At 38.8% G+C, this 19,849-nt stretch overlaps 1 protein-coding gene across 1 annotated transcript in view; it reads right to left on the bottom strand.

The window, feature by feature from the left end:
* Positions 1 to 1,568: 1,568 nt before the first annotated feature.
* The window catches only part of LOC124156976 (NADPH oxidase 5), a 214,222-nt gene continuing 195,941 nt past the window's right edge, over positions 1,569 to 19,849 (bottom strand). Inside the window, exons 17-19 of the mRNA XM_046531419.1 lie at positions 11,573 to 11,782; positions 8,660 to 8,863; positions 1,569 to 3,166 (exon numbers count right to left, since the gene is read on the bottom strand). Of these exons, the coding sequence (XP_046387375.1) occupies positions 2,969 to 3,166; positions 8,660 to 8,863; positions 11,573 to 11,782 (612 nt within the window). The 3' untranslated portion in view covers positions 1,569 to 2,968. The remainder of the gene's footprint in view (positions 3,167 to 8,659; positions 8,864 to 11,572; positions 11,783 to 19,849) is intronic.

Consider the following 19,849-nt stretch of genomic DNA (forward strand, 5'->3'; position numbering starts at 1 on the left):
TAATACCCAAGCATCATGATTTCAGAACTTTTCCATATCTAATTTTTATTGTTACGGTCTATTAATTATTCAGTGTAAGTTCTTACTCACAATATCAAACATACCGTTACCAAACTAAAAATTTGCAAATTGTAAATTCAAGTACAGGTTTAATCTGTCAAAAACTATGATTTATAGGAAGATAATTGTACTTGTGGCCAACGTGTTCCTAAAGAATTAGGAAATCGGCAATGAAACTTCTGCATAAATATTGCATTGATGCTTTTAACGTTTTATAGGAGATCTTGTCTAGACCGTTGAATAATATGGTTTTTGGTGAAATAAGTAATATTGTGGTAAATGTTTGAATAATTCCTAAAGTATCTAAAATAATCAGCAATCACAGCTTGCAAAGGGGTTTTCATTGATTAGTTTAACGATCCACTTCAATTTCGTGCGAACCCGTGGAAAATTATTTTTAGAAAACAAATGCTCTTTCAGACGAAGAGACCAATAGTCCTCAACCATACATTGTAAAATCATGAATGAAAGTTTTCAAAAACAAAATTCGTTCGTAGTTTTTAAGTGCTGATTTCATCGAAACCATAATGAAGTTTTACTTTGATAAAGATACGTGTGGTTGTGTGTAAGGATTTGAATAATGACAAAAGTACTGGAAAATCAGCAATCACACTTAGCAAATACAATTTCATTGACTAGTTGTATTCTTTAGAGCGGATTTCACACGAATCCCTTAAATTATATATGGTGTATCAGAAAATGTGGACAAATATGACTGAAAGTGAATCGAGGCGTGGTTTTTTTACTGACGGTACAGATTTCAGGCACATCAGTCGCGACCAAGGGAATGACGCTTGATATATCAAGTATAAAGTCGATCCTCCATGATATTTACTATCTAGCGGCACAGAAATGTTTACCTTGAATTCAGAGGACCTCAGATAGTTTTTATACGTGTTCAAAAGCGTTGCATTCTCCTTTGCTATTGTGCTCTTATAATTCAATTATCACATTAAACCTACAACGTGTGCTTCAAGTTTTTCATAACTTCCTTTCCAAAGTCACGTCAAATTGAGTTGTCGTGAACTAGAGTCATTTAATTAACACGCCTAAGGCTTTGTTGAGTAGGTTACCCCAATGATATCCGCTATTCCCTTCTATATATAAGAAGTTATCGTAGCTGTTATCCGAGGAGCTTTGAAAATGCCGCCCACATCACGGGGACATCAGCAGGATATCCTTCGCAAGAAATTCACCGCAGTGCATTTACCGACGTATTGTTCTCGTCCTCATTCTTTCGCAACAAATTTGCAAATGATGTTCAAGGAAAGAATTCCAAAGTAATAATATTCACTTTTTTAGCGGATATACGATGATAGCGTCGTCAGAAAATAAATGAATTTTGCTTCTAATTTTGGAGCAGAGGTAATTTAAACTCATGCAATGATTTCCAGGGGGGGACACTGGGTGTCACCTTAACTACATCAAAGCTTTTGCTTGGCTAGTATTTGGGTTACAGTACGACACAGGATCACAGAGCTTGCAATTGATTAATTAACCCCACAAAATAATTGCAAATTTAAATTTTATTATCTCTTCGGGGAATGGGAATGAGTGTCTGCTTTGATTGTAAGCAGAAAATCTCAAATAACCAATTCCCGATACAACAACGATTAGCCATAACAGTAAAATGAAAAATTACTCCTCGAAAATAGGGAGCACGGACTTTGACAAATTAAGTGGATGCTGACACAGATTAAAAAGTATACATACAAAAAACAGTTCAAACAGTGAATGCAGACAACTGGATTCAATATGAACCAAAATGTCTTATTCTTCTGCGAACAGTAGCAATCATCACATTCCCTATTAAATAAATAACTAAACACACAATTGCAACAAATTAAAATTGTCAGGCATACAGCATTCTGATCGTCAGCAGAAAAATGGAGCATCCTCCAACTCACAACATTCAATTGAACACCGCAGTGATTCTATGAAAGTGCGTTTCCTCTCATAACAACCCTGAACCAATTTAACTTTTTTTGTAAGAATGTCCTCCCCAAAAAAGAGAAGAACCACACCAACAGAACAAAAAATGTCTCGGCCCTCGAGATAAGGGTGGGAGCAATAAGGTAAAAGCGCGGAGATCATCCCAATGCAAGCAGCGCCTCCTCTCTCTGTCCTTCAGTTAATCAACCCTCGAGGAAGCCAGTCATACCGCTCTATACTCTGAGTATGAACATTTCTTGAAATCTGCTCATTTACGTAACTTTATAACTTTCAGCAAGCTACATCATGTAGAGCGTAGGGAATTAATTTATTGAATCTATTTTAGTGTTCAAATTTATTTTAACAGGACTTTCTCGAGCGTGTAAATTCGGTAATTCGATATCGGAGACAGTTGAAAAGGAAGCAGAAAAATCAAGATACTACTAACGGGGAGCCGACTATTACAGCAGTGCAGTTTGAGGCAGACAATTAAGGACGTATCTCAGAATGTAAATAAAAAACAGAGTACCTAAACGCAATTTACAAACGAGTAATGGAACGAAGTGTTTGGGTTTTTACAGCACACACACTTTCACACTAACCAGCGCAGCATCACCAAACACACGATTCGAATCACGAAAAAAAACCGCGCCTCTGATATTTTATGCGCAATTTGGACATTTGGGTAAAAAAGTGCTCCTTATTATGAAAGCCAAGCGTGTGAGACTCCGTTGATATGAGAGAATAAAACTGTGGGAAGGCATCTTGGATGAGAAAGAGGAAGAAATCGTCGCACTGAATGTCAGCTCGAGGGCCATAGAGACGACGGCGCCACCGCGCAGTGAAAAGAGATGACAGCCAAAAGTTCACATCCGAGTCAGCGGCGCGGGAATCCAAACGATAAATAAATACTAATCCTACTGTGTATCTGTACATGTGTTTCAAGTCTTTCGTGGACTTCACGTTGAGCAGCAGTTTAGAAGACTTCTTTCCTGAATATGAATCCAAACTGATCACACTTGACCCTGAGGATCCTGGCCAGCTGCGGGGGGCCACAATAGAACACTGTCACCTTGCCTTTGTCCTGGTCCACTATCTGCTGAAACACCTTGTCCCAATTCGGGCGGCCGGCATTCGTGCGAGTCTTCAATCCAGTTATCAGATCGCGCTTCTCCTGAAAATATGAAAATAATTAAGTCAGGACGCATGTCACCATTCTTTTGTTTCTTTTTGATGGTGACAATAATTAATGGAATGGCTGCGACTCCTTGGGATAATATTTCGGTGGTTTTCCCTTGCCTTCAAAATGCCAGTTCTAAAGCCGTTAATGTAATATTCACCACGCCCGCAGTGTCTTGGCTCACATGAAAAACAGCTGCTGCCCCCTCCTCTCCAAATAATTGGCAGCCGCACAGTGGCCGAAAATGCCGTAAAGTCGAAAAAAAAAAACGTATTTTTTGGGTTTTTTAAGCAATATTCCGTTTCCTGGGTTTTTGAGACGCGCTAATTCGATTCTTGGCTCAGACTGCACCAGTCGCTGATACTTCTCTTGAAACACAATTATCGAAAATGTATTATAGGACGTCGCATCCATAGGTAAACATACTTTAAGGTTCACTATATTCAATTATTGACTCAAATTAGACTAGTGACGAACGAATTTTTTGGCACAGAACATTTTCAAGTAACTCCCGGGATGCGAATGGTTTAGATCCATATGTCCCCTCATAACAATGATATATCATCTAATACTAACATACTGATGACACGCGAGATGACTGCATGCACAAGCCCACCTGAAAAACATTGAATTGCGACCATCACACGAGGGACAGTGATCAAATGCGCTCCCCTGGGCCGCGGTGGCAGGTGGGCTTCTTCGGCTCGCTGGCTATCGTCTGCACGTAATCGATTCACATAACCTCGCAAGGCGGCGCTATTCAAAACGCTAAAATTACCGGGAAAGAACGGTTGAATTTTTTATGGAAGAGATAAAGCGACGCAAATTTCACCAGCATATTATGAAAGAGGGAGGATCGCGATCTGAAATGCGCGATAGATGTCCACCTTCTTAGAAAAAATAGCCAAACTAAACTTTCATACGCTCCTAACGCCCGATAAACAGTATTTTCCACCTGAATGACCCTGACTATTCGCCACGAACTGATATTTTGAACTATTCTTTATACTGAATAGGTTTAAAGTGAACGGTTCATCAAAATGAACAGTTTAACCCACCTCTAAATTAAACGTATTTTCCTTTACACCGATCATATTCAACAACGTTTCCAAGATGCACACGCAGTTCACCGTAAGTTAAGCACCTGGCACGCTGATGAGATAGAACAAAATGACGTCATATACTGATGAGCCAACAGCTGTGAATTTTCGTCTGCTCAATATCGATGCGAAAACAATGCATATTAAATATTAATCATTGCACAAACTAAGCAACAATTAATGCTATTAATGGAAAGTAATTGTATTTTACAGGTTGGTATCCAGAGGTAGTAGGACTGATTTAATAAAAATTGGTTTATTGAAAATTATGATACGTGGACTCAATAATCTTCAAAATAGGCCCCTTGGGCATCCACACACTTCTGAAAGCGAGTCTTCGAGGTCTTGACGGCCTTCCGGAAGTCTCATCCGGGATGCTGTTCAGCGCCCTCGTCGTCGCCACTTGGACCGCATCCACCGTGTCGAAGCGATGCCCCTTAAGCAGCCATTTGATCCTGAGGAACAGGAAGAAGTCCGGTGGTGCCACATCAGGGCTGTCAGGCGGATGAGACAACGTGGAAACGCCGAATTTAGCCATGAGATCCCTCACAATCCACGCACCGTGGCACGGTGCATTGCCGTGGTGGAGCTTTCAATTCCCCGCCAGTAGGGGCTTTCTCTAACTCGATAGCAAGTCTTATCGACGTTGCTACGTCGTTAGCTTATCGAAAATCTTAACTAACGACAATTGGTTTTCTCTATGCTTGCTTAACGATATTTTCTCGGTAGCACTAACGAAAATTGTCGATACCTTATCCGGGTGCTTGAGAGCACGTCTTAAGCTTATCGACGCCCGCTATAATGTTTTTCGGTATCGGTTTTAAAGTTTTAATTCTGCTACAACAAAGCGATAAAGGTGTATTCACTTGAAAAATTGTAGGAACACTTTTGCGAAGGAGATGGAAAGCTTTAAAACGTTTTGCTGTAAACAATTAGTATAAATAGTGGCAACAGAGACATTAGTTTTTGCGGGGGAGTAAACGTGCTGTTTGAAGTAGATTTGAGAAAGTTATTAACCTTGTAAAAATTGGTGTGAAAATAATATTTACACATCCCAATTTTGGTGCTTAGATTATTTTTAGTCGGTAGTTTCTTTCGGCTCGATTGATGGGACTTCACTTTTTAGGTAGGGAGCTAATCACTCGTGAGGATAGAGCAAATATAATCAAGCATCTAGTGCAGAGAGAACGACTTAGGAATACTCAGAATCCTAATGTTCGAAGGACTTTTAATTCGGAACAACCGTTTGAATAACCCCCGATATGGTCCTAACACTGACAGATCTTTGATACCTTTTTTGGCTGGCTAAAGCCACCGTTCGCGAAAAAAATAACGGTTTCCCTCTTTTACTCAGAACTCATTAGTCGTCACTTTTAACTTTTGCAATGCTGTTAGACTAAGTCCCAACGAAAAATATGCCTGTGTTTTGATGGGTACATGCATACACTTATTTTTAGTATCATTTTCAGCTGCTGATTGCAGTGATTTCCTATGCCTAATTGTGGCTACCAACGACAAACCTATGCTACGCTTTGCTTTTGTGTGAATTTAATCAGTAATTCGATGCCTCAACATGGTGGGCGACTATGAAAATATTTATATTACTTCCTTAAATGCACATTTTTTTCTATGTTTACTATATCGTGCTTATCTTCGCTTTGCGTAGAATATAATTATAAGTAATAACAGCACCAACAACATTAACACTTCCGTAATCTTGACAAAGCGTTAATAAGTTTTTCTAATTGAATAACTACCACTGTGGAAGTTGTGGACTTAAAGCGGAAATAAGGCAAACGATGTAAACAAGCCGTGGCTGAAGATGCACTCCGAAATTTACATTGTTACAATACTAATAAAAATAATTTTGTTACTACTACAATCACGAGAGTGAAATTATTATAGGCGTAGGTGAACGAGTAAGTAGCAGAGAAAGTCCTCTTCAAGGTAATTATACTTGAACATTACGATACATAGTACACCAAAAGTAGCCGATATTCTTCTATAGACGACTGTTGAATCCTTGAATATACACGCTTATTTACACTAGTTTCCCCTTATTTTATTTTTTTCTTCATGGAAATATATTACGACACATTATAAAAACAGTAAATGAATCCACTACTAAAATGATACTCATCAGTTTTCTCCACCATTTATTATTCTTTTCCAAATCGACCGGTGCGTTCTTTAGCAGCTTCTTGTTTATTTATGGTGACTATTTATCGTTTATTATTAGTTACCGTAGTTAGGCACTGCTTCTTAATGCTACCGAACGAATAAATCTAGGCATGTGATTGGTTGAAAATTCTAGCCTCACTCGCAGGCGCCGACGGTGTATTGTTTGCTATCGACGAACCGTGGTCTTGTTTTGCAACGACGAGCTGTCGTTAAGGTGAGATACAGAAACACACTTTCGATAAGAGGGTGTCGTTGCAAGAGAGGACTTTCGTTAACAACCCGTTAACAACAAAACGTTAACGAGTTAGAGAAAGCCCCTACAGGTCTGGTCGCAAGCATGTGATCCGATTTCGCAGGCGTGTGGGCGCTCCCACGTAAAATATTGCGTTTACAGTATGTCCAGAAGGTACAAACTCCCTATGGGCAATTCCACGACGGTCGAAAAATGCAATCAACATCGATTTCACTTTCGATTTCGAGGTTGACGGATGCCCGGCGCGTTGGTCGTCCTTGACGAGCTCCCTGCCCTCCCGAAACAACTTGTGCCACTCAAATATCGAGGAACGGCTCATGGTATCCTCCTTGTAGGCCTGCGTAAGCATTTTCTTGGTTTCGGTTGCCGATTTTCCATGTTTGTAGCAAAACTTGATGGCGTACCACGGCTCTAAATTTTGCTCCATCGCAACTAACGACGAGGCGTCAAAACAGGAGGTCACTAAAACAGTAGCCCAGACTCAACTAATGGACGCAGGCGACTGCCGCATGTTGTAATCTGCTCCCAAAGCTCCCCCCCACAACATCCAGTCCTTCAGACCCCCCTCAATATTTCTGCCCGCGCGAAAAAAAAAGTCCTACTACTTCTGGATACCACCCTGTATGATGCACCTTATCGAATCAAATGCATTTCAATCGTAATCCTCCTGGGTGCAAATACTCTATTGGCACGAAATCATAAGATTACATGCTCCCGGGCCGATTTTTAAGAGTAGACACTTTTCGCCTTTCATTTGTTTTCGCAACGCGGCTTAAACCATATGAACTACATTTAGTTTAGACCATGCACACTGGTAAGTTTTCAATAAGTAACATAACATCGTTAGTAGATCGTTACATAGTAGTGCAAAAAATCCACAGAGGAAATCATCATCAAGGCGAATGATTTTTCCTCTGTGGATTTTTCGCACTATTTGTGCATTGCGGGTGACTCCGTAAAAAGTTATCACCGTGGCTAGTCCCGGTATACTTAAATATTACATAGTAGTTTATATGGTTTAAGCAACGCAGAGTTGTGTAAGCACCGTCTATCGCGCACCCTAGGTGGTCATTTATTGAACTTGTACAACTTAAATTATACGACTTAAAATACGCGCACTTGGCTAATTCTCTAAATTTGACCCCAAATTCGGAAATTGAGAAGAACCTAAGCCTTCTCCAATCAGCCACGATCGGGTAGCTTCCTTCATCAAAGAAAACGGAAGGCATTGATTGCGATTCGCGACCCACCATTAGTGTATTCATAATATACATATTATTTGGTTTTACAAATCCCAGTTTAAACGAATGCCAATGGTCAATTTTAACAGCATTCGAAAAAGGCCAGATTGGTGCCCATGCGAAGCCACTCCATTTGACGCCACAGGGACCTAGTTTCTTTACGAGTAGACAGGAGTTTTACATCGTTTGACATTACCAATGCATGCATGAGGCACAGAGCTCAGGGAAACATCTCTTAATAATCACCTATTAAAACTGCCTATGGTCCGAAAGTTTCCTTCGTTTGATAAGGTATTAATAACCCTTATTTAAGCCAAGCGCTACCCACTAGCGGGGTACTCTGCTACCTGCTAGCAGCCTGCGTCGTATCAGCGCTCAAGCCTCGCCTCAAGATCACCTCACAGGGCGGCAGCGGGAACCAGAAATACGTCACACGGACTTTTCCCATCATTGCTACTTAGCCGTCGCGTTTTCGCGCGCTTGAAATTTTTCACATTTCATTAAATCGCGAAAAATAGATATCGTCATTTAAAAATCCAAAAGCGTTAAATTCGTACTCCATGGGTAATAATCTTTCGGTTGAGGCAATAAAAAAATAATAGGGAACCACCCTATGAGTCACAAGTGGTATAAGAACGAAGTTAACCCCTCGATTTTCTCACTCACGAAGGACTTTCAATTCATCCCAAAGGAGCAAGTGGACCAGCCTCACCTTCTGATGGAGGAGATCCAGTGCGAGCTGCAGTCCGACCGCCTTCATGTCCGTCTTCTGCAGCGCAGACGTAATGTACATGTGCATGTCGAGAAAGCGCTCCATGGCCCCGCCCAGCTCAGCCTGCTCCATCTCCAGCTGCGACAGCAGGTTCACAAACCACTCGAAAGACCGCTGGTCCCTGTTGATCCAGAAGAAATCCACCTGCAAACACACAACAAACAGCCCTTATTTCACTTCAACTGCACTCGAGAGGGGTGAAGCCTGTTTATTAATGCGGTTGCCATGGTGATCCACTGCGCACGCTGTTTCTCCCGCCCTGACCTCCGAAACCCTGATAGAGGGGTGATAACACTGTTCTGCAAAAAATAGTTCAAAAAATGCCTGGAAACAATTTAGGATGTTTCTGACTAATTTTGGGTCACTGAATCCGAAAATGACCTCGATTTTTCTATCACCCTCCATTTTTACGAGCAACCCCTAAATTGGGGAAAACAACCCCTTATCTAAACTTATCGCTTTTCAAGGGACTTTTACTAATATTATCTGCTTCTGATTGAAAAAACTGACGTTTTAAGGCTATCAGGGTCAAGAGAGAGACAAACTTCACTGAGGTTTAAAAAATTTATGGGGTGAAAAGTGAAAAAAAACTTTAAAAAACATTAAAATAACAATTTTTCTTCGTTTTAATGACATATGATATGGTAGCTAGTGGAAAAGTTTTTAAGGGATGAATGCACTGTTCTCCCCCTATTTTGTAAAGGATTAATGTAGCATAAAATAATAGAGGGGAAGGGATATTATAATAGTTTCTATCACCCCTTCGGATATCCCCCGGCTGAGTGAAGCCTTAAACTTTCGCATCCGGCCAACTTTGAGTAGAACTTTCACACTAGCGCTCTCTTTAAATACCACCTGGGTTAACGCAGTAGCAGAAATTGGGAAAGACACATAAAAAAGATTACTTTAGAAACTCCTGCTCTCCCCAATACCGAATCCATTTTGCACACTAAATAAATCGCTCGAAAAGTTCCATATTTTTTATTATCCACTTTTAGTAAACACATCATTAATTTTTGACCCAATTAAAAAGTTGAAATTCAGGTCGATCACCCTTTAAAAAAACATGTCCCTTGACAATTCCTCTCCTCCAATTGCAGAATCTTTAAATGACTTGTTAGATGATCTTCCATCTATTCCTTCGTCTATTGCTAGTTCTTCTCCCTCCGACATACGTATTATTTTAAGTTCTCTTTTTGTAAAAAAAAACTCCTGGCCTTGATAATATAATATCAGCACTCAGTTGCGATTCGCCAACCGAGGCTCTGAATTTCTTTCTCTTCTCTTCTATCTATTTAACCACTCTCTACGTCCCGTATTTTCCCATAGCTTCGAAACAAGCCGAAGTGAGTCTTCTTCTTCTTAAACGCGGTAAAGACCCTTAAGTCCCCGGTAATTCACGCGCTAACTATCTTCTTCCTATCTTTCCAAAGTTCTTGAAATCCTAGTCCTTCGTCGACTTGAATCTTTTTCCACTAGCAATACAATCATTCGGACTGAACAAGTCGGATTACGACGCAATTTGTCTACATTGCATCAAATTCTCCACCTAGTGGAGAAAATTAGACACAAAGGAATGTGGGGTAAGAGTACGTATCTAACAAACAATTATAACAATTATGCATTCAGTTTCAAACAGTAATTTTCATTTTTATGCAATTTGTTTGCAGTTACGTGCACTGCAATACTTATCTTCCATTTCTGCAGAGAAGATAAATAATTGGCGTTATTTATCCAAATGTAAGTAAAAAAAACAAATCGGAAACTTGCCCCTCATGTGGGGCAAGTGTCCTAATCACAGTTTTCGTATGTGAACTCTCGCTTTCCAAAATATGTGGCAAGGTTCTTTCCTCCATGTTTTAAATCCATTACACACTATCCGATCAACAATTGGAGGATCTGAGCACAATTTTTTACAAACTCCACAGTGATAATCAGTTTTTCCGAAGAAGTTAATGCCCAGTTTGCCGTCCACCAACCGTCGCTTAGCATTGCAACCCTTAACCTTTATTTTTACATATCTTCATGCATATTTTCTCGGTGTAGGGGGAAATCGTAAGAATTTCAGAGTTTTGCATTAAGTTTATACACCGCGTATGCGCATGCAATGCTTTTGAATGTGGTCTAATGCTCGCTGGAGTGACATGTGGCTGCATTATGCATATCTATGAATGAAATTCTCCTTAAGTTCCGCATTTTTTCTCAATACATTTATTAACAAAGTACATGTGATAGTTATTACAGAAACTATCAGGTTATATGTAAAGCAATGGAATAAAATGGGGTAGGAGTTGGCGCCCGTGGGGCAAGAGTTCTCATGCGGACCCTTGCCCCAGGACTCTTGCCCCAACGGCACTTGCTACACTTAATACGCTACAGCACAACCACATGGTGAACTGCGAACCTGCTAACTGCATAAATTTTTGAGGCAAAGAATGCATAAAAAGGATCGCTAGACAAACACAGTATTTAAATAAGCGCCTAAAGCACAGATAATAATTACGCGGTCCTAAAATTTAGATAAACGTCGCGTAAAAATGAAAGATTAGAAAAACTCATGTTCTGTCGTTCGCTGTCTTCCAATGAATGCACCCCTATGCTGCATTCGGACACGTAAATGAAACTTATTGACTACAAGTGGCATCATCCCGGCATTTGGAGAAATATTTCGGAAAAGGAATCTTGCCCCGTGCGGATGCATGACCAATTTCTTCAATGCCATAGCAAACGTTTTTCTCAGCGACTCCATTTAAAAATATTCACCTATTCCTATGGATTACGGGTGTAAATGTAATGTTTTGACTTTTTTCAATGAGGAGGGTTGGGTGGGAAAGGTCTCGTCGCCAATTTTACCTTTCGGAGGTTCATCACGGACGGAGGTATTTCCGATGCCCACGAGTACTTGCAGTTTGGGCAGCAGTGCCTTGCCTTCCAGTAGCGGTGCATGATGGACTGCAATATGGAGGCGAACGGAGTCACGCCGATGCCCGTGCCTATGAGCACGGCATGCTGAGCACGGAATATGTGACTGGACGGAGCTCCATACGGGCCATCCACGGAGATCTGTAAAGAACGCGATTAAATCAGCATCCATTCCCAGCACAGACACTCTGATTAAACTCCAGGATCATTTTACATTCAGAGGATAATAAACACAAAAATCATGGGTGCGAAAACAGTTATAAACAGTGAGAGACAAAATGGATTGCTTCTCTTTTCATGGCACAAATAATGTCCCGGTGGAGCGTAATATTTAAAGCTGGACGAAAAATGAAGGCCTCGTCCATTACATGAGTTATGCAGAACCTAAGAAAATGGGAAACAATAGAACATGAGAAAATATTACGAGTGCGCATGCGCGTGCCTAACCGGAATTCTGGTGCAAACAATATAAAGGCTCGCGCAGAAAGTGTTCAAAATCGTTTTCCCCAGATAGACACCACCGCCTTCCTCCAACCGCTCTAGCGGACAGCCATGATGAACAAAACAAAATCGGATCAGCGCAAGGGGCCGTTCATCGATGGACGACATATCTTTATGTATATCAAAGAATGTCAAAAATCGTGTTAGTTACACCATTTATGAAACTTGATAACGGCTGATCCGATTTGAATGATGTTGGTTCTCTGGATTCGTCTCAGCCCCGGATAAAATTATAAACATTACCAAATAGTAAAAGTTCACGAAAAAAAATAATCTTGATCTTAGGGGTATGTTTTTAGGAGTTGTTAACTCTGCAAAAGCCGTCATGTCGGTAAAAACTGAATATTTTTTTCTACCAATTTAATGACTAAGCTTCGTAAAAATGTCAAAAGCATTTTAGTAAGCAAAAATACTTGAAATAATATAATTGTTTAAAAAATATTTTAATTCGAGCTAAGCCACGACCACCGAGAGACAAGGCCTGAGCGCTGATGCCTTCTAATTGTCTGACGTCACGAGCCGTAGGTTATCAACCACGCCTTCCGACAATGCTTGCAGTTGTTAAACGCATATATAAGGCTGCAATTTCACTCACTGACTGACTGATTCATCACAATTCGCAACCCAAACTGTGATAGGTGGGGGTATTTGGCTTATTGGACGTAAAAGTAAAAAAAAAAATTCATCGGGAGAAAAAATCTGAAAACTTGAAAAAGTCGATCATTTTTCGAGATATATCGACTTGAATTAACATGGGAGCCTTATGGGACTAAAACGTTTTCGCTTTTATTTTGTGCTTTTAAACGTCTGAGGAACATGATATTCAATGGACATAAATAAGATTTTTTGGTAGATTTTTTGGTACGGTTGTTATGGCGACCAATTGATATTTAGTATTTTTTATTATTTTTTGAACGTTTTCTATGCTTTTCTTATGGAAAAAGTTTAGGAATTTTTTTGACCAACTTGCAATAATCGTAGGACAAATTCCTTGAAATATGAGGTGTAGGAATTTTTTGGTTGATTTTTTGGCTATCATGAAATTTTCATACGTCGAAACAATTCCGAGGAATAAACGATTTCGATTTTACATTGTCGTGAAGGGCGAATTTTCAAACTCGGATTTCGGCGTTGAGACATGTGCCACATGAAAATTTGGAATCTCCTAGAAAAACAGTTAAGGGTTCTCCGAACCCTAATGTTTCAGCCTGATTTCCCCGTAACCCTCTTGCTTAATTCATAATTAAATTCCGAAAAATATCCTGCACGCGAAAAATCATTGTCGCCATTTTTTTGTGGAGCATACAATCTTGAATATCTTAGCAACCGTTTCAGCTAGATGAATGAAATTTTCAGGGTAATACTTTTATCAAAAAAGTCAACATTTGCATTGATGACCATTCCGCTCGATCGAGTCATGTGCGAGTTATATCGATACTAATCTCCTTAGGTACGCTTTATTCGCTAATAACTTTGTTGTTAATAAAGGTATGAATATGAAAGTCAGATATATAAAAGCTGATAATGTGTTTTATCCGACAATAGTTAAATCAAGCGGATCGAATGATTAGAGCCGAAGTAATTATCGATCTTAGTGTGCATTCGATAGATCCCTTTTTAGACTTATTTACATAGCTACGGGGATATAAATTTTAATATATTGGTCAGATAAAAAAGCTCTATGCACACATGCAAATAATTTTGATGGGTAACGATTCCTAATGAAAATATATCGATATGAAATTATATCGATAGGACTCATTTTCTCCTTTGCTATTGACCGTACCTCTCCGATATTTTCAGGGTAGTACCTGATTGGTAATATAAATGTTTCGTTATAATAAGGGCTCCATGGCAACTATAGTTATAATTTAATATCGACATTTAATTTCAATGTGAAGTAAATGGCGATACACTCATATCGTTTTTACGTATGATTTCATCCTGGATTTCGAAGTGGTTGCTAAGGCTGGAAGTGATTGTTGATGTCTGTTAAACCAACTCTACTACACGTTAGCGTTACCAATTTATTATTTTGGTTTAAACATTGACTTCTTTATTGACTTCTTTTTTTACTTTCAATGACGTTTGCATGCATTACACCATTTCAAAATGCTTAACTGTATTTATGTATTTTTTTATATTTGATTGTTTTTAACAGTGTTAATTTCCCTTTGATAATATATCTCCTTTCCAAAATTATATACTACATCATGCATCATTGAAATACGAAAAATTCAATATTCAAGGCGCATCCATACCCATTCTTTTATCAAATCATTTCAGTCGCATTATTGATTGCCTAAAGTGCGGAATAATTTCAATCATAGTAACCGGTAATACTGACCATTATATACCAGGGTTGCTTTTTCCCGTGGTTATTTCACCACACGAAATTACAGATAGTTTGCTATTAAAATTTTTAATTACATTTTCTAGCATACGTAGGGCCTATATGTTATGCCTGTTGCATACTTCTTTACCAACGCTGAAATTTGGGGTTACGGAGACTACACCCTGACGTAATTCATCGTTTAAGAATGTTTTACATTGTATGGGATTCAAGTAGTCGGGAATCGATATCTAATAAAGCTCGCGTAAGGCGTCACGACAAATGAATGCCGTAACCAAAAATTGAGATAATTCGGCGAAGACAATTTACTGTGAATATGTAATGATTATGAAAAAATCTTGCGCGACCTGTTATGATAGCCGTGTTATGCTGATTTGCGTTGGTGGCGCCATCTATACAGTGATAATAAAAATATATTTTAGAATATCTATTTTCATGTGTATTGTTAATAAAAAAAACTTTCGTGCATGGTGTTACTTTTGTGTCCCGATACTTCGCGTTCATATTGCCATCTCCCACCTCACAAATAAGAGCAGATTTTAGAATAGCTAATTTTATGGCTGTTTGTGAAAATAATTTACAGGCCAGGTGATAGCTATCTTTCACATTATTCCGCGCTCATATATTTATGAATAGATGAACAGTTATGATGTGTATGAATTGTCGAATTTTTATAAATAAACCTCAAGGAATATGCGAATGCTGGATTTTTGAGGACAGCGTTTGAGCTTCTCTCGGTTTAAAGGTGGTAACATTTAATAGATCCGCGCTTTTTGGATTTCTGTCTTCGAAATTAACTTGATCGGCTGGGTATTGGTGCATTGAATTGGTCTCAGTCCTATAATAAAAAAAAGCTGTTATATTTTTTGAAGTATGTTGGGTTCAAACCTTCATAATCAGAAAGAGAAAAGCTACAATTCTGGGACAAGGGTCAAAATACGAAAAATCGGCGATATTTCACAAGTTCATCCGTCGTTAATTTTATATTTCTCTCCATTACGTTAATATTCAATTCAAAACGGTCATAACGCTTATATCATCGTGGTTACTAAGACGACGTTAAGTATTGTTGAGAGCGAAAGAGCGTATCCTCCGTCTATTTCATCTATTAAAACGATATTGTAAGTGTTTTCTTTCCCTTTTTAAGCAACTTATGGACCCAATACTCGAAAACGCGTGACACAAACATGTTCCCACCCCCCTCCCAAACCCCCTTGATGAAATCAAACGCCCATCGACTCGTTTATATTTATAAGCCATTGCGGTGAAAATGGTGATTGGGCTGTTTAAAGCTAAGTTATTTGGAGTTTTAAAACTTTTGCGATGGTTTTGTGGGCAACAGTATTGAATATAAGTGTTCAAGAAATGGTGTACTAGTGTTGTCTGCCTCTGTGCAGAGGAAAATACACGGAGGAAACGAAAGTGTGCGTTTTCAAATTTCCTAAGGACGAAGAGACGAAGAGGAAATGGATACTTACCATTCCCAGAAAAGACTTCCAGTCGACGAAATATTCCAAGGTGAGTTACAATCTTTTTCTTCCTATTTGGACGGCGTGATTATTCAGGGAAATGTTAGTATAATGTAAATGCAGATCGTCATTAAAAGTGAATTAAAAAGATATTTGATATAAGCATTGACCGGTAGACGAATTTTTATTGGTTTCTTGAAACAATTCTACTCTCGAGTGTCTTTGCAGGTTGGTTTCAATATTATTTGCGTTCAATATTAAAGGATTTTGCAGGAGTGTGCACCATCTCTTACTACTTACTCATTAATAGTATATATTCATAATAATATCAAAGTATACCACTGAAAAAGGGAATTAAAAGCAAAGACAAATTCACTCCACTTTTTCAAGCCTCTTTCATGTATAAAAAGTACCTATGATGTGTTGGATAGACTTTAAAAACTCCACGAATAATATAAATATTTATAGCGATATTGTAGCTCTACTGGAAGAATGCAAAATTAAAGACTCTGCAAATTAATCTTTGAATAACTTTATCAAATCACAAATGTCTCTTGTTCCAGAAAAAGGTAAGTAGGTTCAAGAAAAGAAAGTAAGTAAGGTGCATCTGTGACATATTTGTATTTGCTGCAATGTTTTGTTAATATCTCCTGAAGTTCATAAATTTTCTCGCAATTCTGGTAATTTGGTTTTCCCACATCCGGTTACTATCAAACGGCTCTGCTATTCTTTTAAAGTTGGTCCAATTAATGAGCAAAATGAGCTTGGGTTTCTACCTTACGTGAAGCACCGAGTATCTCATTGCAAAGCCACGAGCGTTATATCACCCTTATGATGGATGAAGTTCATTTGAAAGCCTTTCTTGACTACAAGGGCAGATGTATAGTAGGACCTGCATATAACTCCAGCAGTTTAGCTTCTAGTGCTCTTGTGTTCGCGGTAGAGAACTTATTACTATATTCATATAAAGATATTGTCCATATTTTGCCAGTGAGTACTCTGTCAGCCTGTGTTCTAAAAGATATTCTGAAGAAATTCATCATTGGTCTCGAAAAAGTTGGTCTGGATGTGGCTTGTGTTATAATCAAAAGATGAAAACAAATCCATCAACAGGAAGGCAGTATCTCTCTTCACCAATCCACCAAGGCTGAGTATAGTTTATCCACATCCTTATCATCTTTCTTGACCATTACTCTAAAGGCATGACTCTGTCCATATGCTTAAATGTATTCGTAACAACTGGATCAATAAGAAAAACTATTATTTTCCCAACTGAATGCATTATATGCTACATTTCTGTGTTATCAGGTAGGACATGGTATTTTTCCATTCAAAACAATTTCCCCAGGCACATTAAAGCAGCAAATCCTAGATCACCGTTTCATAAAAGGTTACAATTCGCCCCATTAAGTGCATAAATTGCCATGAAATTATAGTTTGCAGATAGGTCTAATCAAAACAATCCCTATGTAATTTAACAGAAGCACAATCTAGTTTTATCCTAATCTTGCGCAGTGTAAGAACATACCTTTTTTATTTCATCATCGTTTAATGCAGCGATACTGAAAAAATAGAAGACCCGTGAAGGATGTAAAAATCCTATGACTTCTATGTTAAAAGTACCACTGATGCGTAAAAAATGTTTTACTGAATATAAGACTTTTAATGATATTCTCGAGGTTTCGAATGTATTTGGAAGCAAGCTGTTTCTCTTCGAAGAATATTTTTCGGCGAAGGCGTTTGTCCATTCGAAACAATTATGTTTCCCGAGGTAGGGATTTACTGTTAACATCATTTAAATGTAAGTACATACGATGATATATAAGGAAAATTGTAGCCGGAGAAATGTCTGTTCGCATATCCTTTGGTTTTCTTACGCATTCCCCACCAATCGGCGCTATCAATGGCAGTCTTCGCTACTCCCTCCGTCCGCCTACGACTCGTGACGTCACGATGGAGCGCTCAGGCCTTCTCTCTCAGTGGTCGTGGCTAAGCCGTGGCTTAGCCCTGCTCGAGTTGATTCGTCAGCAAACACGTTACAACCGTGTATGGCAATTGTTGACTATCGGTAACGACCGTGTTCCTGTCTACGAACCCAGCAGATAGATTTCATTTCATCGAAATTTTTGCAATTTCGTTTCTTCGAAAGATGAGTACATCCCGATTATGACTGATAGCCACAAAATTCACAAATGGTTGATTGAGCGACCAATTTTGGTGGCTAAGAAGGAAGATGGATGTGGATGACTTAAACTTCGTAATTCAGAATCAAATCGTAAGTACTCTGCATTCACGCAAAGCTATTGTCTGCGAAAAAAACGAAGACGATGATGCTACGAAACCTAAACCAACCATCTGTATGTAATGGAACGCGTTTTGTGACTAAAAACACTGATTGTCATCGTGATTCACGTGACTATACTCGAAGGAAATTCTAAGATGAGGAAGTCCTCATTCCGAGGATTCCAATGATCATAATCAATATGCCCCTTGAGTTTAATCTTATTAAATGCCCAATTCGTGTTGCATTTTGCGATGAGAATAGGGTGGTTTCTTATTATTTTTTTATTGCCTAAATGGAAAGATTATTTCTCCTGGAGTACGCATTTCACGATCTTAGATTTTCGAATGACGATATCTATTTTTCGCGATTCAACGAAAAGTGCATAGGCTTGAGCGCTGATACGACGCAGGCTGCTAGCAGGTAGTTCTTGGCTTAAATATGGATACTACCTTATCAATCGAAGGAAACTTTCCGACCTTAGACAATTTTAATAAGTGATTATTAAGACATGTTTCCCTAAGCTCTGTGCCTCATGCATGCATTAGTAATCTCAGACGATGTAAAACTCCTATCTACTCGTATAGAAACTAGGTCCCTGTGACGTCACGTGGAGTGGCATCGCATGGGCGCAAATCTGGCCTTTTTCAAATGAGGTTAAAATTGACCATTGCCATTCATCTAAACCGGTATTTCTAAAACCAAATGATTTGTATAATATGAATACACTAATGGTGGGTAACGAATAGCAATCAATGCATTTCGTTTTCTTTGATGAAGGAAACTACCCTATTTACAAATCACAAGGTGAGTGTTTGTGGCCTGAATATAGCGCACCCATGTTTTTCTTATGGTCAAATATATGTGGCATGTTAACGTGTTGGTAAACCATCCGCGCTATTTTTTCTTGCCTCAAGTCGTTTATTACTGCTGCTCCCTAGAGGCTATTCTCACGTGATTTTAAGCGTTAGTGAAACAACGGTCTAGCGTCGCGTAAACTTTCCGCAAGAACAAGTTGTCGCAACAGATCAGAGCCTAAAACGATCTTTTACTGTCAATAACACAAATAGCCCAAAAACTGAAAGGATAAAATTTTGACTTCATTGCTTCATAAGGCCACAATGTTTAAAATTTTCAAAGTTAAAAAATAAAAATTAGAAAATTCATTGGAAAAAAATCCTCGTTAACGTGCCCCAGTTTATCTGGATTTATCCAATGTAGATTGAATCAAGAAAATGTATTTCTAAGAAGCCATTCAAATATTTATTTTTCTAGGTTTATTGAATTTTTTTCTATATATATATTATAGTAAGTCAAAAAATATTGAAAACAGTACAGCCTCCCTTGATTTATAAATGGTGCTACTAAACTGTTCATTGGTTGTTAGGCGGTACAAAGTTCGCCACGTCAGCTGGTCTGTATGCATTGAGGAGTCCGTGCCGTGGAAGATTGATAAAGCCACATGTTGCCAACTGTTGCGCTTTTAATCGGTTTACAAAATTGCCCGCAGCGCAGGGCTATCCATTCCTTCTAAATATCTAGTGCAATACGGTAGTTTCCTTCATCAAAGAAAACAAAAGGCATTGATTGCAATTCCTTACTCA

The sequence above is a fragment of the Ischnura elegans genome, chromosome 4 (assembly GCF_921293095.1).
Source record: "Ischnura elegans chromosome 4, ioIscEleg1.1, whole genome shotgun sequence".
In the NCBI taxonomy this organism is placed as follows: Eukaryota; Metazoa; Arthropoda; class Insecta; order Odonata; family Coenagrionidae; genus Ischnura; species Ischnura elegans.